This window comes from Rhincodon typus, chromosome 32, assembly GCF_021869965.1.
Source record: "Rhincodon typus isolate 14 chromosome 32, sRhiTyp1.1, whole genome shotgun sequence".
In the NCBI taxonomy this organism is placed as follows: domain Eukaryota; kingdom Metazoa; phylum Chordata; class Chondrichthyes; order Orectolobiformes; family Rhincodontidae; genus Rhincodon; species Rhincodon typus.
The window spans coordinates 2027442-2043548 of record NC_063363.1 but is presented as its reverse complement, the minus strand read 5'-3'; the positions used below and the strand labels follow the sequence as shown (position 1 = coordinate 2043548).

The 16107-nt window shown below is 41.3% G+C and overlaps 1 protein-coding gene across 1 annotated transcript in view; it reads left to right on the top strand.

Annotated features, from left to right (window-relative positions):
- The window catches only part of tecta (tectorin alpha), a 117369-nt gene that overhangs the window by 14003 nt on the left and 87259 nt on the right, over positions 1-16107 (top strand). The window contains exons 5-6 of the mRNA XM_048615347.1: positions 1982-2108; positions 6489-6602. Coding sequence (XP_048471304.1) covers positions 1982-2108; positions 6489-6602 — 241 coding nt within the window. The remainder of the gene's footprint in view (positions 1-1981; positions 2109-6488; positions 6603-16107) is intronic.

The window sequence follows — 16107 nt, the reverse complement described above, 5'->3', positions numbered from 1 at the left end:
AATACTCTATTGCATTCGAAACCAGCAATTTCTGGAAAAGCTCAGCAAGTCTGGCAGCATCTGTGGAGAGAAATCAGAGTTAACGTTTTGGGTCAGGTGACTCCTGTTCTGAGGAAGGGTCACTCAACCCAAAACGTTAACTCTGATTTCTCTCCACAGATGCTGCCAGACCTGCTGAGCTTTTCCAACAATTTTGGTTTTTGTTTGATTTACAGCATTTGCAGTTTTTTTAAGTTTTTGCTCTATTGTATCATTTATAGTGGACTCCAGCATTTATTGATGTCAGGGTATCTGGTCTATAAATCCCTGTTTTGTCTCTACCTCCTTTATTAAATAGTGGAGTTACATCAATCTGTAGAAACAGTTTGAGGCTATAGAATCTTGAAAGCTGGTCACCCATGCTTCTCCCATTTTTAATGCACTTGAGTACACGAGAATGCAGGTTATCAGGCCATGGGAATTTATCAGCCTTTATTAACATCAATTTCCCCAACACCATTTCTTTCAGTTCCTCCCACTTACTAGACCCTACATCCCCAATATTTTTTTGAGATATTGCGTCCCGCTTTGAAATATCCAAAATAAGTAGGTAGTTGGTCTACCATCTTTGCTACCCATCAGAACATTCCCTGTTTCCGATTAAGGGGCCTACATTTGTCTTAACTAATCTTTTCCTCTTCACGTACCTATAGAAGCTTTCACCGTTGGTTTGTGTGCTTCCTGCAAGCTGACTCTGTACTCGATTTTGCCTTTCTTAATTTTTTGCTGAAATCTAAACTGCTCCCAACCCTTATGTCTGTTGCCTTTTTGGCCTGTGTGTGCCCCTTCCTTGGATCTAATACAATCCCTACTTCTCCTTATTAGCCATGGTCGGGCCAGCTTTCCCATTTTATTTTTGTGTCTGACAGATACGAACAACATTTATAATTCCTCCATGCGCTCTAAAGTTTTTACCGTTGCTTATTCCTCCATCCCTTTTGAAGTTACATCCATAAAATAAGATTATTAGAGTGCCAAGTATCATCAGCAAGTGATAGACAGAACAAAGCGATCCCACAACCAATGAATTTGATCTAAGATCTACAGTTCTGCCATACCCAATCATGAATGATGATCGACAATTAAACCAGTCTCACTGGAGAAGGAGGCTCTAAATATCGCCACTCCCACTATGAATAAAGGTCACTGGACCCAAAACATTAACTCCACTTTCTGTCCACAGATGCTGCTAGCCCTGCTGAGTTGTTTGTTCAGCAATTTGCTTTTTTTAGTTTCTGATTTCCAGCATCCGCAGTATTTTTTTCATTTCCCACCCTCAATGATGGGAGAACCCAGGACATCAGTGCAAAAGATCAGCCAGAAGAGCCGAGTGGTTAGTCCATCTCTACTTCCTCCAGGGGTCCGGAGCATCACAGATGCCAGTCTTCAGCTGCTCTGTGATATCAAGAAATGGCTGAAGGCACTAGATTCTGCAAAGACTGGTCCCTGCCAACATTCTGGCAATAGTACCAAAGACTTTTGCTCTGGAACTTGCTGCACCCCTAGCCAACAGCAGTAGCAAATACCCAACTATGTGGAAAATCGCCCAGGTATGTCCTGTATGAAAAAAGCAGGACAAATCCAACTGTAGTTGCCAGCTTTCTGCTTCCCTGCTTTTTATAATGGAATAACATTTGCAGAATTTTTTAACTAAAGACTCATTTTTCAAATTTAGAGCTTTGATTACATTAGCTCCTGCAATTTCCTCACCCTACTTCTTTTTGCACTCTAGGTAGAAAATCATTAGGCCTCAATTTACCTCAATTCATGATGGTCTTTATCATTTTTTGATTTGTTAAATCCAAATAATTTATATTTTTGATAATATTACAAATGTGAGCTGATAAAAGCTGCTATGAAGTTGAATTGAGTTCCAAAGTTTGATTAAGCACGTTGCATAGATGATAACTGCAGATGCTAATACACTACTGTTATCCATTAGGACTAAGCTCATGGGATGACATTGATAAACTCAAAGCATTCCCTAAATTGGAAGAAGTGAGGCTTCTAGGAATTCCTTTGCTCCAGAGCTATTCAGAGGAGGAACGACGCAAACTCATCATAGCTAGGTAACCATAATCTTTTGATCAGTCATGAGAATATGCATTGAGTGGCAAAGTTACATCTGATAATATGAGCCAGAGGGTGTTTATAGAGTTGTGGAGTGACACAGTACAGAAGAGGCTCTTCAGCCCATCAAGTCTGCGCTGATCTGTCTACACTAATCCCACTTTCCAGCACTCAGCACATACTCTTGAATGTTATGACAATAAGTCCCCATCCACATACCTTTAAAAAGATATTGAGGTTTCCTGCCTATGTTATCCTCCTAGGCAGTGCATTCCAGATTCCCACAACCCTCTGGGTGAAAAAACAAGTTTTCTCAAATCCCCACTAAATATTCGGCCCTTCACCTTAAAATTGTGTCCCCTTGTTATTGACCCTTCAACTAAAGAGAACATCTGCTTCCTGTGCATGCCCCTCATAATCTTGTACAACTTAACCAAGGACCCCCTCAACCTTCTCTGATTTAAAGAAAACAACCTGAAACTATCAAACTTCTTACAGCTAAAATGCTCTTACCCGGGTAACATCCTAGTGAATCTACTTGCACCCCGTCCAGTGCAATCACATCCTTCCAAGAGTATGGCAGCTAGAACTGCACACAGCTGTGGCCTGACCAAACTTTTATACAGCTCCAGTATAACCTCCCATTGTTATTATCTATGTCATGATTGATAACTGCAGTGTCCCATATGCCATCTGAACCTGCTAACATGTCCTGGTGTCTTCAAGGATCATTCAGTACTCCCTTGCTTTGTTACAACTTCCAAGTGCATCACCTCTCATTTATCAGGGTTAAACTCCATCCGTCACTGATTTGACAATCTGACCAATTGTGCACATCTCCTTGTAACCTAAGACGTACTTCCTCACTGTCAATTTCTTTGCCAATCATCATGTCATCTGTAAACTTACTTATCATACTTTCTGCTTCGTCCCCATCTCACATTTTCTTCTATATCATTTGTATATGTCACAAACAATAAGGGGGCCAGCTCTGATTCCTGTGGTATGCCACTGGCCACTGGCCTCCAGTCAGACAAACCACCTTCTGCACCCTCTGAGTTCTACCACTAAACCAATTTTTGGATCAATTTTCCCAAGCTACTCTGGATCCCATCTGTTTTTACCTTCTCTTATCAATCTCCCTTATGGTCCGTTATCAAATGCTTTGCTGAAGTCCGTATAAACGACATCAACTGCACTACCTTCATGTACCCACCTAGTCACTACCTCGGAAAATTCATTCAAGCTTTTTAGGTATAACCTCCCTCTGTCAAAGCCATCCTGACTATCTATGATCAAACCTTGCTTCTCCAAGTGGAGATTAATTCTCTCCTTCAGAGTTTCTCGTAATAGTTTCCCTACCACTGATGTGAGACTCTCAAACCTAATTTCCCCCGTTTATCTCTCTCACCCTTCTTGAAAGGTGGAACCACATGTCTTCCAAATCTTTGGCACTTCCCCTATGTCTAGAGAGAATTTTAAAACTTTGGTCATTGCCTCTGTACGTTCTTCCTTGGCTTCCAAAGCAGCCAGGGATGCAACTCATCCAGACCTATGGATTTGTCCACCTATACACCTACTAAAGCCTTCAACACCACCTTGCTCCCTAGGTCAGTCTGCTCTAGAACATCTCAGTCCTCCACCCGAAATTCTGTGTCGACATCCTTCCTTCTCCTGAATGAAGACAGATGTGAAGTACTCATTTAATACCCTACCAATATTCTCTGACTTGCCACAGCCCCTTTGCTTCTTAATGGTCTCTACTCTTTCTTTGTAATATACCCAGAATATTTTACAATTTTCCCCATTTTTCCATTTTTTTTTAGAAAGCCCCTTCTTTGCTCTCCTAATTAAGTCCTCCCATGCACTTTTATTCTCCACTGGTGCATCAGGTGACTTACTTCCTTTATATCTGCCTAAAAGCCTCTCTTTTCTTCCTTAATATTTCTGGGCTTGTTGCTCCTACATTTCACCTTAAAAGGAACAGGTTGGGCCTCTACTGTCCCCATTTCCTTTTTGAATACACCTGTACTCCCTCAATCCAAAATACATTTTTGCAGGCAATCTATTTCCTTTTCCATGACAAATAAACAGTGCTGTGGTCACTATCACTACTATTCACCCCACTGCCACCTCAACTGTCTGTCCAACTTTCTGCCCGAATTAGGTCCAGCACTGCAGTGTCCTTTGTTGGACCTTCTACATGTTGACACAAACAGCTGTCCTGAATACATTTCAAGAATCTGTCCTGTCTAAACCCTTTATGCTATGATTACCTTAATTAATATTGGGAAGTTGAGTTCCTGTAATGCAATTACCTTATTGTTATTACACATCCCTGAGAATTGTGTACATATCTCTTCTATTGCCCACTGACTGCTGGAAGTATAATATTTTCCCCAAACAATGTGACCATTCCTTGTTATTTCTAAGTTGTACCCATACTCAACTCCAGGACATCCCTGCAAGAGTTCCTCAGGGTAGTGTCCTAGGCCCAACCATCTTCTGTTCCTTCATCAATGACCTTCCCTCCATCTTAAGGTCAGAAGTGGGGATGTTCGCCATTGATTGTGCAATGTTCAGCACCATTCGTGACTCCTCAGATACTGAAGCAGTCTATGTTCATATGCAACAAAATCTGGACAATATCCAGGTTTGGGCTGACAAGTGGCAAGTGACATTCACCCACACAAATGCCAGGCAATGATCACACCAATAAGAGACAATTCATCCACCACCCCTTGATATTCAATGGTGTTACCATCACTGAATCCCCCCACTATCAACATCCTGGGGGTTACCATTGACCAGAAACTCAACTGGACTCACCACATTAACACAGTGGCTACAAGAATAGGCCAGAAGCTGGGAATACTGCAGCAAGTAACTCACCTCCTGACTCCCCAAAGCCTGTCCACCATCTACAAGGCACAAGTCAGGAGTGTGATGGAATACTCCCCACTTGCCTCGATGAGTGCAGCCTTAACAACACTTGAAGCTTGACACCATCCAGGACAAAGCAGCCCACTTGATTGGCACTACATCTATAAGCATTCACTCCCTCCACTACCGACGCTCAGTAGCAGCAGTGTGTACCATCTACAAGATGCACTGCAGAAATTCACCAAAGATCCTCAGACAGCACCTTCCAAACCCACAACCACTCCCATCTAGAAGGACAAGGGCAGCAGATATATGGGAACACCACCACATCCAAGTTTCCCTCCAAGTCACTCACCGTCCTGACTTGGAAATATATTGCCGTTCCTTCATTGTTGCTGGGTCAAAATCCTGGAATTCCCTCCCTAATAGCATTGTGGGTCAACCCACAGCAGACGGACTGCAGCGGTTCAAAAAAGCAGTTCACCACCACCTTCTCAAGGGCAACTAGGGATGGGCAAGAAATGCTGGCCAGCCAGTGACGCCCACATCCCACAAATGAATTTTAACAGTCTCGTGTAGACCCTTGTGTTTGTGTTGCAAATTCTATTTGACTACTTACCATTTGAGTGTTGGTGGTAGTGAAGGATTTGCATTGAACTGCAGGTATGGGGCTTTGGCTGGTATGTTTATTGTGGCTGTTGGTATCCATTCATGCACGAAGATATTGTTCTAAATACTTGCCTCAACTGATCTAACGTGCACGGTTTTAATTGTTTTATCTTTTAGCCAGTTTCCATAGAGTGCAGCACAGTTCTGATTTAAGCTGTTCAAATTTGCCGCTTTGTTGTAATTTGGATCTTAATGTATACTTCCCTGGTCCCACCTTCCATCTGCTCATTTGTCATAATCTCAATTCTTCCAGTCCCAGAAAAGATCTCATTGTCTTTATCAGTTATCTCTTCTACTGTGCACATCTGATCAGGAAATGCCAGATCACCATCCTAATAATTGTACAACATGACAGCACAAACACCAACTCACAATCTTTTCACTTAAAACTTCATCTAATCCTACATTTTTTAAGAGTTTATCAATTATAGACAGGATTTTGCATTTACATAGTACAACTAATGCAGTGAGATATAGCAAGAAGCTTCACAGTAAAATTATCAAACATAATTTGAGCTCCGTGGGAGACTTTTTGACAAATGACCAAATGCTTGATCGTGGGGGTTGATTTTACATTTTAAAGAAGGAAAAACATGTTGCATCAAGAGAATGTAAGGCTTAGCTAATTAACTCTGTGGTAAAGAAATCTAGAAGTTTGTATACCAATTCACTGTTCTTGTGTTACGCTGACCTGAAACAGAGCTGTACTTTTCTATGTTGTTGGACAGAAGTCACATGTTTGCTATTTAAATAGTTATTCATAAAAGTCAAGCTGATGTCCTGTCTTGCTGGCAGGCTTTAATTTCATTCCATGTTTTCCTAAACAGGTTGCCATCTGTTACAGTGTTAAATGGCAGCAAAGTTGCTGGCGAGAGGATAGATGCTGAACGGTTTTTCATACGTTACCATATAAACCACCCAGATGAAGAATTACCAGACAGGCAAGTGATTATTCAAAATATTCAGCCTTCGTAGCCCTACTCCTTACAATTCCTGCTCTTTAAAGTCTTATTACTTCCCTCAGTGCTTCCCATGCCACTTTTACGAAGTGTGTTTTTGACCCATTGTGTTAATTTCCCACTTTCCTCCTGCTTGGTGTATACCTTTCTCTTCATTTTGTAAATGATTGACACGCCAATCTGTACAGTGACACTACAGAAACATACGTTTAAAAGCTGTGCTTTAAGTTGCACTCCTGGATTGGACAGAATCATTACTACCCTAGTAGCTATTGGATTAAAAGAAAAGGAAAGACCTTGCCTTGGCTGTACCTTATTACTACTTGCCCTCCTCAGCGAAGCCCAATGTTCATGAAAGCACACACTTCCATCACAGTCCCCTCTCCAAAATGGCTAACCCTGCTAAATCTTGCCTCCTTTTTATATGTTGCTCATAGGAGGGAAAATCTCTCTCCAAATCCTCTCCTCAGTCACTTCTCACTACTGCCCTATGTTGGATGTTGTTCCTCCTTCTGTTGAGTACTGGGTTCTCTGTGATCCCCTTCTCAGTTGTGGTGACCAAGCTGTCTTCTCCCAGAATCCTGCTGAGTCAATAATCACCACTGCCCTATGTTTAATAATAAAGGTTGGTAGTAAACAGTAAAATTGTGGTTTGGTAATATAGAACTTAAGTATTACTGAAAAAGGAAGTGTTGTCAAAACTTCTGTTCTTGCACTTATTAAGACTAGACAAGAATCCCAAACTTCAGAATAACAATTTATATTGCATGTAAAACGTGATGCAGATTAGTTAGCAAATGGGCTCTGAGTCATAAGAACATAAGAACTAGGAGCAGGAGTAGGCCGTCTGGCCCTTCGAGCCTGCTCCGCCATTCATTAAGATCATGGCTGATCTTTCGTGGACTCAGATCCACTTACCCGTGTTCTCACCGTAACCCTTAATTCCTTTATTGTTCAAAAAAAATCTACCTTTTCTTTAAAAACGTTTATTGAAGTAGCGTCAACTACTTCACTGGGCAAGGAATTCCATAGATTAACAACCCTCTGGGTGAAGAAATTCCTTCTCAATTCAGTCCTAAATCTGCTCCCTCTAATCTTGAGGCTATGACCTCTATTCCTAGCTTTACCTGCCAGTGGAAACATCCTCTCTACTTCTATCTTATCTATTCCCTTCATAATTTTATGTTTCTATAAGATCCCCCCTCAATCTTCTGCATTCCAATGAATATAATCCCAATCTACTCAGTCTGTCCTCATAAGCCAACCCCCGCAACTCCGGAATCAACCTAGTGAACCTCCTTTGCACCCCCTCCAGTGCCAATACATCCTTTCTCAAGTAAGGAGACCAAAACTGCACACAGTACTCCAGGTGTGGCCTCACCAGCACCTTGTCTAGCTGCAACATAACCTCTCTGCTTTTAATTTCAATCCCTTTAGCAATGAAGGACAAAATTCCATTTGCCTTCCTAATTACTTGTTGTACCTGCAGACCTACCTTCTGTGATTCATGCACAAGGACACCCAGGTCCCTCTGCATAGCAGCATGCTGCAACTTTTTACCATTCACGTAATAACCCTTTTTACTATTACTCTATTTACTATTACTATGAGCAGTTCCCAAAATATTTTCTACAGATTGCTGTTCCATTTGCAATTTGGCATTCTTACAATGCATCCTATTATTGTGTTTTTTTTTCATTTAATGGAAATGGACATCTCTGACTGGGTCAGCATGTAATGGCCATCCCTAGTTCCCATGAGAAGGTGGTAATGAATTGCCTCCTTGATCCATTGCAGTCCCTTTTGCATAGGTAGACACACAATGCTGTTAGGGAGGGAGTTCCAGGATTTTGACCCTCCACAACTAAATGAACAGCGATATATTTCCAGGTCAGGATGGAGAGTGGTTGGGAAGGGAACTTGCTGGTGGTGTTCCCATGTATCAACCACCCTGCTCTTCTAGATGATAGCAGTTGTAGATTACGAAGGCGCTGTCCAAGGAGCCTTTGTGAATTTCTGCCATACATCTTGGAGATTATGCGCTCTGTTCTCACTAAATGTCAGTTGTGGAGGGAATGAATGGCACCACACCCACAAACAATCAAGTGGGCTCCTTTGTGCAAGATGGTGTTAAGCTTTGGTGTTGTTGAAGCTGCAGTCATCCAGGCAAGTAAAAAGTCATTGGTGATCTTTCAGGAATTACTGAAGTTAGCGAGAGTTCCAGAGGACTAGAAAGTGGTTAATGTAACACCCCTGTTTAAGACTGGAAGAAAGCAGAAGACAGGAAACTATATGGGCCGGTTAGCCTAACCTTGGTTGTTGGTGAGAGTTAAGAAGGCTGAGATTGTGGAATATTTGGAAATGCATGATAAAATAGAACTGAGTCATCAAGACTTCATAAAGCAGTGGTTATGTCTGAAAAATCTGTTAGAATTCTTTTAAGGCTTCTTAAATATTGCAAGAATACATGCCTCCACCTCTTTATCAGGCAGCACTTTCCATATTTCTACCACCCTCGGTGAATAAATTTTTCCTCAGATCCTCTGTAAGTCTCTTACTCCTCACCTTAAATTTATGCCCTCTTGTCTGAACACACATCTGCCATGGGGAAAGAATTCCCACTATCCACCTATGCCTGTCAGGATTTTGTGTACCTCCATCAGATCCCCTTCAGCCGCATCTGCTCCAGGAAAAACAAACCCAGCCTAACCATTAACAGCCTGAGATACATCTCATTAGGCCCTGGGGATTTATGCCACTGACACATCTCATATCTCCTCATTGATCTTCACATGCTCTAGAACCTGAGCATCCAACTGAAAACTCCAGCTCCAATGTTCTTTTCCTTTGAATACAAATGAAAAATATTCATTTAAGACCTCACCCATTCCTCTGTCTCCATGCATCAATTGCCCCTTTGGTTATAGGCCCCAGTTTTTCCCCTGGTAACTTTTTTGATTTTAATATACTAATAAAATGCCTTGGGGTTTTCCTTAATCATATCTGCCAAACATGTTTTATAGCCCCTTTTTGCCCTCCTAATTTTTTAAGCAGCCCGTACAGCTATCCCCTGTTTATTAATGCTCTGCATTTAACATATACTTCCTCCTTTTTCTTTATCAAACTTTCTATTCTTTGACATCCAGCATTCCCTAGACTTGCTTTTAGAGGAACATGCTAGCCCTGAGCAGTAACTGTACTACTATTAAAAGGCTCCTCCTTTCCAACTGTAGACTTACCAGGAAGTAGCTGCTCCCTGTCTGTTAGCCAAATCCTATCTAATGGTGTTGAAATTGGCCATCTCCTAATTTAAAGACTAAACTGCTGCACTATCCTTGGTAAGTTAATGATTTGGATTGACACATGAAGTATTATATTATTGCCATCTCACAAACATGCTTGAGAGAAGGACTGGACTGGCAGCTCAGCATTCCAGGATATAAGATCTTTAGGCAAGACAAAGGAGGATGTAAAAAGGGTGGTGGTATGGCAAGGAACAATTACTGCAAGAAGGAGAGATGATATCTTGAAAGGGCCCTCAAACGAGGCTTTGTGGGTTGTACTTAGGAATGTTAAGGGGCAGCTACTTTACTGGCAGTGTATTATAGGCCCCCAAAGAGTCAGTGGGAAATGGAGCAAATATGTAGATAGTTCAGAGGTCTGTAAGGGTAATAATTGGGATTTCAGCATTCCCAACATAAATTGGGACAATCGTAGTGTTAAGGGTTTAGAGATTCCTTGAAATATATCCGGGGAGATTTTGATATCAATATGTAGAAGGCCCAATAAGGGACAGCACAGTGTTGGATCTGATTCTGTGGAAAGAAGCCGGACAAGTAGTCAATATGGCAGTGGAGGAACATTTAAGTGATAGCAACCACAACATGGTAAGGTTCAAATTTGTTCTGGAAAATGAAAAAGATGGCCTGCAAAAGATGGCTTTAGATTGGGGGAAGGCAGATTTTATCGAAATAAAGCAGGATTTGGCCACTGTAGACTGGGAACAGCTCCTTGCAGGCAAGTCTACAGCGGAGCAATGGGGGCATTCAAAAAGGAGCTGGGGAGAGTACAGGTCCAACATGTACCTTTTAGAGGGAAAATGTAGGAGCAATACATTCAGAGAACCCTGGATATCTAGGACAATTCGGGACTGGATAAAGCAGAAGGAGTAGTCTTTTAGCAGGTCTAAAGGGAACATTCACCTGTGGCCCTCGAGGAATACAGGAAGTGTAGGAGGGAACTTGAAGCAGTTAGATGAGCAAAAAGGAGGCATGAAAAAGGACTTGTGAACAGGATTAGGGAGAATTCTATGATATTTTATAAATTACATTAAAAGGAAGAGGTTAACCAGGGAAAGAGCGGGTCTCACTGGGAAGCTTGGAGATTGGCTAATTTGGTGCCATTATTTAAGAAAGTTGGTAAGCCTGGTGTCAGTGGTGGGTAAGTTGTTGGAGGGGATTCTGAGGAACAGGACTTTCACGCATTTGGAAAGGCAAGGACTGATTAGGGATAGTCAGCAAGACTTTGTGCTTGGGAATGTGTGTCTCACTAACCTGATTGAGCTTTTTTGAAGACGTAACGAAGACTGATGAGGGCAGAGCTGTGGACGTTGTCTACGTGGAATTCAGCAAGGCATTCAACAAGATTCCACGTGGTAGACTAGTTAGCAAGGTTAGATCACATTTGCTACAGGGAAAGCAAGCCATTTGGATAGAAAATTGACTTGAAGGTAAGAGACAGGGTAGGTGTGGGGTGTTGCTTTTCAGACTGGAAGCTTGTGACCAGCAATGTGCTGCAAGGTTCTGTGCTCGGTCCACTACTTTTTGTCATTTGTATGATTTGGATGTGAGTATAGGGGGTATGGTTAGCAAGTTGCAGATGACATCAAAATTGGTGATGTAGTGGATAGTGAAGAAGGTAACCTTAGAATACAACGGGACCTTGATCAGATGGGCAAGTGGGCCAAGGAGTGGCAGATGGAGTTTGAATAAGTGTGAGGTGTTGCATTTTGGTAAAGCAAATCAGTGTAGGGCATAAACACATAATGGTAGGGTCCTGGGGAGTGTTACCGAACAAGAGATGTTGGGTCCTTTACCCAAGGAACATAATTCCATGAAAGTGGAGTCACAAATAGACAGGATACTGAAGAAGGCATTTATTGATAAGTGCATTAAGGAGATGAGAGGTCATGTTGTGGCTGTATAGGACATTGGTTCGGCCACTTTTGAAATTCTGCATTCAGTTCTGGTCTCCCTGCTATAGAAAAGATGTGGTTAAACTTGAAAGAGTTCAGAAAAGATTTACAAGGATGTTGCTAGGGTTAGAGGGTTTGAACCAAAGAGAGAGGCTGGGGCTATTTTCCCTATTTGTTACTGAAGTTGAAGTTTATAATACCATGAGGGGTGTGGATGGGATGAATAGCCAGAGTCTCTTTCCCTGGGTTGGGGAGTCCAAAACCAGAGGGCATAGGTTTAAGGTGAGAGGGGAAAGATTTAAAAGGGACCTAAGGGGACAACTTTTTAATGCAGAGGGTGGTGCATGTATAGAATGAGCTGCTGGAGTAAGTGGTGGAGGCTGGTACAAATACACCATTTAAGAGGCATCTGGATTGGTACATGAATAGGAAGGGTTTACACAGGTATGGGCCAAATACTGGCAAATGGGAATAGATTAATTTAGGATATCTGGTCAGCATGGATGACTTTGACTGAAGGGTCTGTTCCATGCTGTACAACTCTGACTCGAGTACTTGGATGAGCACTTGAAATGTCATACCATTCAAGGCAATAGGTAAAGTCCTGGTAAGTGGGACCATTGTTGTAGGTGTAGAGTAGTTTTTATCTTTGCAGTCTCAGTGGGCCGAAGAGCTGCTTCTGTACTATGTCATACTATAATTTGCTGGGGAATCCTGAGTGTGCAAAGCTTTACACTGATAACCAGTTATGTTTGTCAGTGAGGCTCACAGTGTGACTTAGATGCTAGAAGCTACATTAGTACACAGGATCTTGTTCTTTCTGCCTGCAAAGAACGTGTATGTACTGCATCGATTTTAGCTCAGTAGTTAACGACCATTCTCTGGTTTGCTTCTGCAGGCAATTTCCTGCTCAAGTAGCCAACCTGCCAGGTTTGAAATTTAATCATAGCAGTTACTGCTGTAATGTTCGATGTTCTCTGTTTTTAACTGTCAATCCACATTAATTGGGTGCATACTCTTTGGCAATGCTACTACCAATCAGAGTCCTTTGCCATTCGATCATCAGTCTCTTATCCTGCAGTGTAAATTTTGTTTTCCCCATTACTTAGTTTTGTTGCAAAATGTCCCAATGAATGCAAGATAAAAGATTTGACAAAATGACAATTTTCAGCATACTCAAACGTTCATGTTAAATCTGCACTGATCTGCAGGCAGCCTACATCTGGTATTACCACGGAATTTGAGCATCTAATCTAATATAAGAAAATCAAGAAATTTGTTCTGCTCCCAAAGCCTGTGAATCAATTCGTTGTTATTCACATTGCACAGCACTGGATTCCATTAACAATATCATCCCAACAATCCTTATAACATGTAAATCTGTCCTTCGTCTCACAGTTATTTGAATAGGCAGATGTTAGATAATTGTTACTGTATCTGTGGAAGAAATAGACTAGATGGATCAGGTAGAAATTTTTGAGATCACAAAAACACATAACTCACATGGATCAATTGCTCATTTTAGTGAGTGATTCAGTTTATCAAAGCCAGCGGGAAATACAATACGGGGAAAAAAGAATAACACATCGACTAATCTTTCTCAAAACAGTTAAGAAAATTGTGATGCAATTTAACAAGCAAGGACGTTCAGACTACAATATAATTGGTTTCAACATATAATTGAACGAGAGAGAAAAAGATGAAGCTTGCGATCATATGCTAGGTGGTAAGAATAACATATGTAAAGGATGAGATTATTGGGCTGAGAGGTGTGTTTGTTTTTGTCAGAAACTAATTCTATCGTCTGCCAAAGGAAAGTGCTTTACTAATTGCATCCATTCCCAAAGTACATATTGAACTAAGGTATAGCTAAAAGGCTAAGATGATGCATACTTCATGTTTCCCTGGAACCTTCACAATGGCTCAGTGGTTAGCACTAGCTCTGCTGCCTCACAGCACCAGGGATCCGGGTTCAATTCCACTCTGGGGCAACTGTCTGTGTGGAGTTTGCACGTCCTCCCCATGTCTGCGTGGGTTTCCTCTGGGTGCTCCAGTTTTCTCCCACAGTCCAAAGCTGTGCAGGCTAGGTGGATTGGCCATGCTAAATTTCCCATAGTGTTCAGGGATGTGCAGATTAAGTGGGTTATAGGGGGATGGGTCTGAGGGTCAGTTTGGACTTGTTGGGCTGAAGGGCCTGTTTCCATACTGTAGGAATTCTATGATCTGTTCTTCTCTTTTTAACACATCTGTACCCATCCCAAGCACTGAATCCACCAATAAGGAAATTTCGCACAATAACTTCTGCATTTTGTGCACACTATTATAATTGAGTTGCCCTGCTTTCTGTGCAATTTTCTGGTATTTTTTTGTTTAGATATTGAGTTTGCACATGTTAAATTGATCAACCTTAAATTCTTTCTCTTGTTTCATTTGGTTCAAATAATCCTTTGAACTGTAACACTTTGTTTTAAGAGTTTTCTGTTTGCATTGAATTAACTTTGGAGAATTTGCTTTCAGAATCTTGTTGCATGTGCAGATAGGGTCATTGCGCATTTGAGAATTTTGGTGTAGAGCTAGCAGGCTGGGAAAGTGGCATTCAGCCAAGGGACAAAGTAGGTTTGATTAACAGAATTGGAAATTACTACTTGCTAAGGTATCATTTCAGACTTTGATTATCTCCATTTTGAGTTGTAAAGAAAGCTCATATTGTGCAAATCTGCAAATGGTTCTAACTAGGGCTCACTCTTTTAGTGAAGTGCAGCTGGAGTGAAAGTGAAGCCAGTCAGGTTCAGCTCTCCAGAGATTCACTCAGGTGCTGGAATGTTCCATTTAAACAACGACTCTCTGTTCCAGCTTTTTATGAGCCTGATTCTCCCATGAACTACTCATATTGCTTATTCGTGAACACTGATATATTATAATACTCCATAGACCGTGTTTCATTCTTACACTTGCTCTTGAAAGCACGCAGACTAATTGTCAATATTTAAGCCACTATCAGGACAATGATAGTTACCGAAATGATATTTCTTAGTGTCGATCAAATTTGTTTTAGCATACCACACTGAACCAGTCAATCTTGACTGAAACTTCCCAAGAATTATGTCTTAATGTATCTTTGCTTATTGTAAGTGTAACTGGTTAAGACTGTGAGACTGCTAGTTTGGGCCTGTTGATCTGTCTCATTTGCACCACTGATTCTCACCAGCTCTTGTGCTGCTTGCAGTAGGGCTGTTTGAGGTGCTTGTTCAACCATTTTGTTTCCAAATTCCTTAAGAGCCACATTGTGTGAAGATCCTTTTTTGCTGGATTGGCATCTGAGCTATTTTGTTCGAATCCCAAGATTATTTCTCCTTGTCTTGAGCTCCCTTTCTAAAGAAGTGGTATTTTTGATTTCCTTATTTTAAGTACATGAAGCTGGTTTGCCTGTATGCTCATTTCCAAACGATAAGTAACCCATACTGGGGAGAGAGAGAGAGAGAGTGGGAACATGGCATTGAGAGAGAGGATCACGTGATCATACTGAATGGTGGATGGATTTGAAGGGCCAAATGGCCTACTCCTAGTTTCTACTTGTCTATATTTGTCCAATCTCTCAATAATGAGCCATTAAACCCATGTATCAAGCCGAATAATCTATGAATATTCTTCTAAATTTATATATTCTCTCTAAAATACATGGTAAAACTAATGCATGCTTACATATAAGTCTAGTTTAGATTTAACAATTATTCGAAACATTAATTTGGACCAAGTAAATAGGGAGAAGGCAAATGGAATCATGGTCTTAATTACATTGGGATGAGTGTGCTGGAATAAAGATGTCTTGCTACAGTGAATGGTTAGGTTCTGGAATGCACAGACTGAGATCATGGTGAAAGCAGGGTCAACATAGGCATTCAAAAGGGTGTTAGGTTAGTATCTGTAAAGGAAAAAATGTGCAGAATAACAAGGAAAAGGCAGGGTGATGGCACTACCTGAGCTGATTCTTCAGATGCTTAACATGGCCTCCTTCGTTGCTGTGACCATTCTGTGAACAACCCTCAGTATGATCACTATCCATTTCTTTCTTTCATCTTTACTTTGTGATGAAGCACGAGAACTCATTTGCTCATCTACCTGAATTTGAAAACCCCTTTGTGCACAAAAACCACACTTGCAATCCCCAAAGACTTATCTCCTGTATCTTCCTAGATGATATTAATAGTGTCAGGAAACTGAATGTGAACCAAGAGTTAATATGTACAGCAGAATTAGTTTGAAGGAAGAAGGTTGTACCTGGTGAGAGAGTGG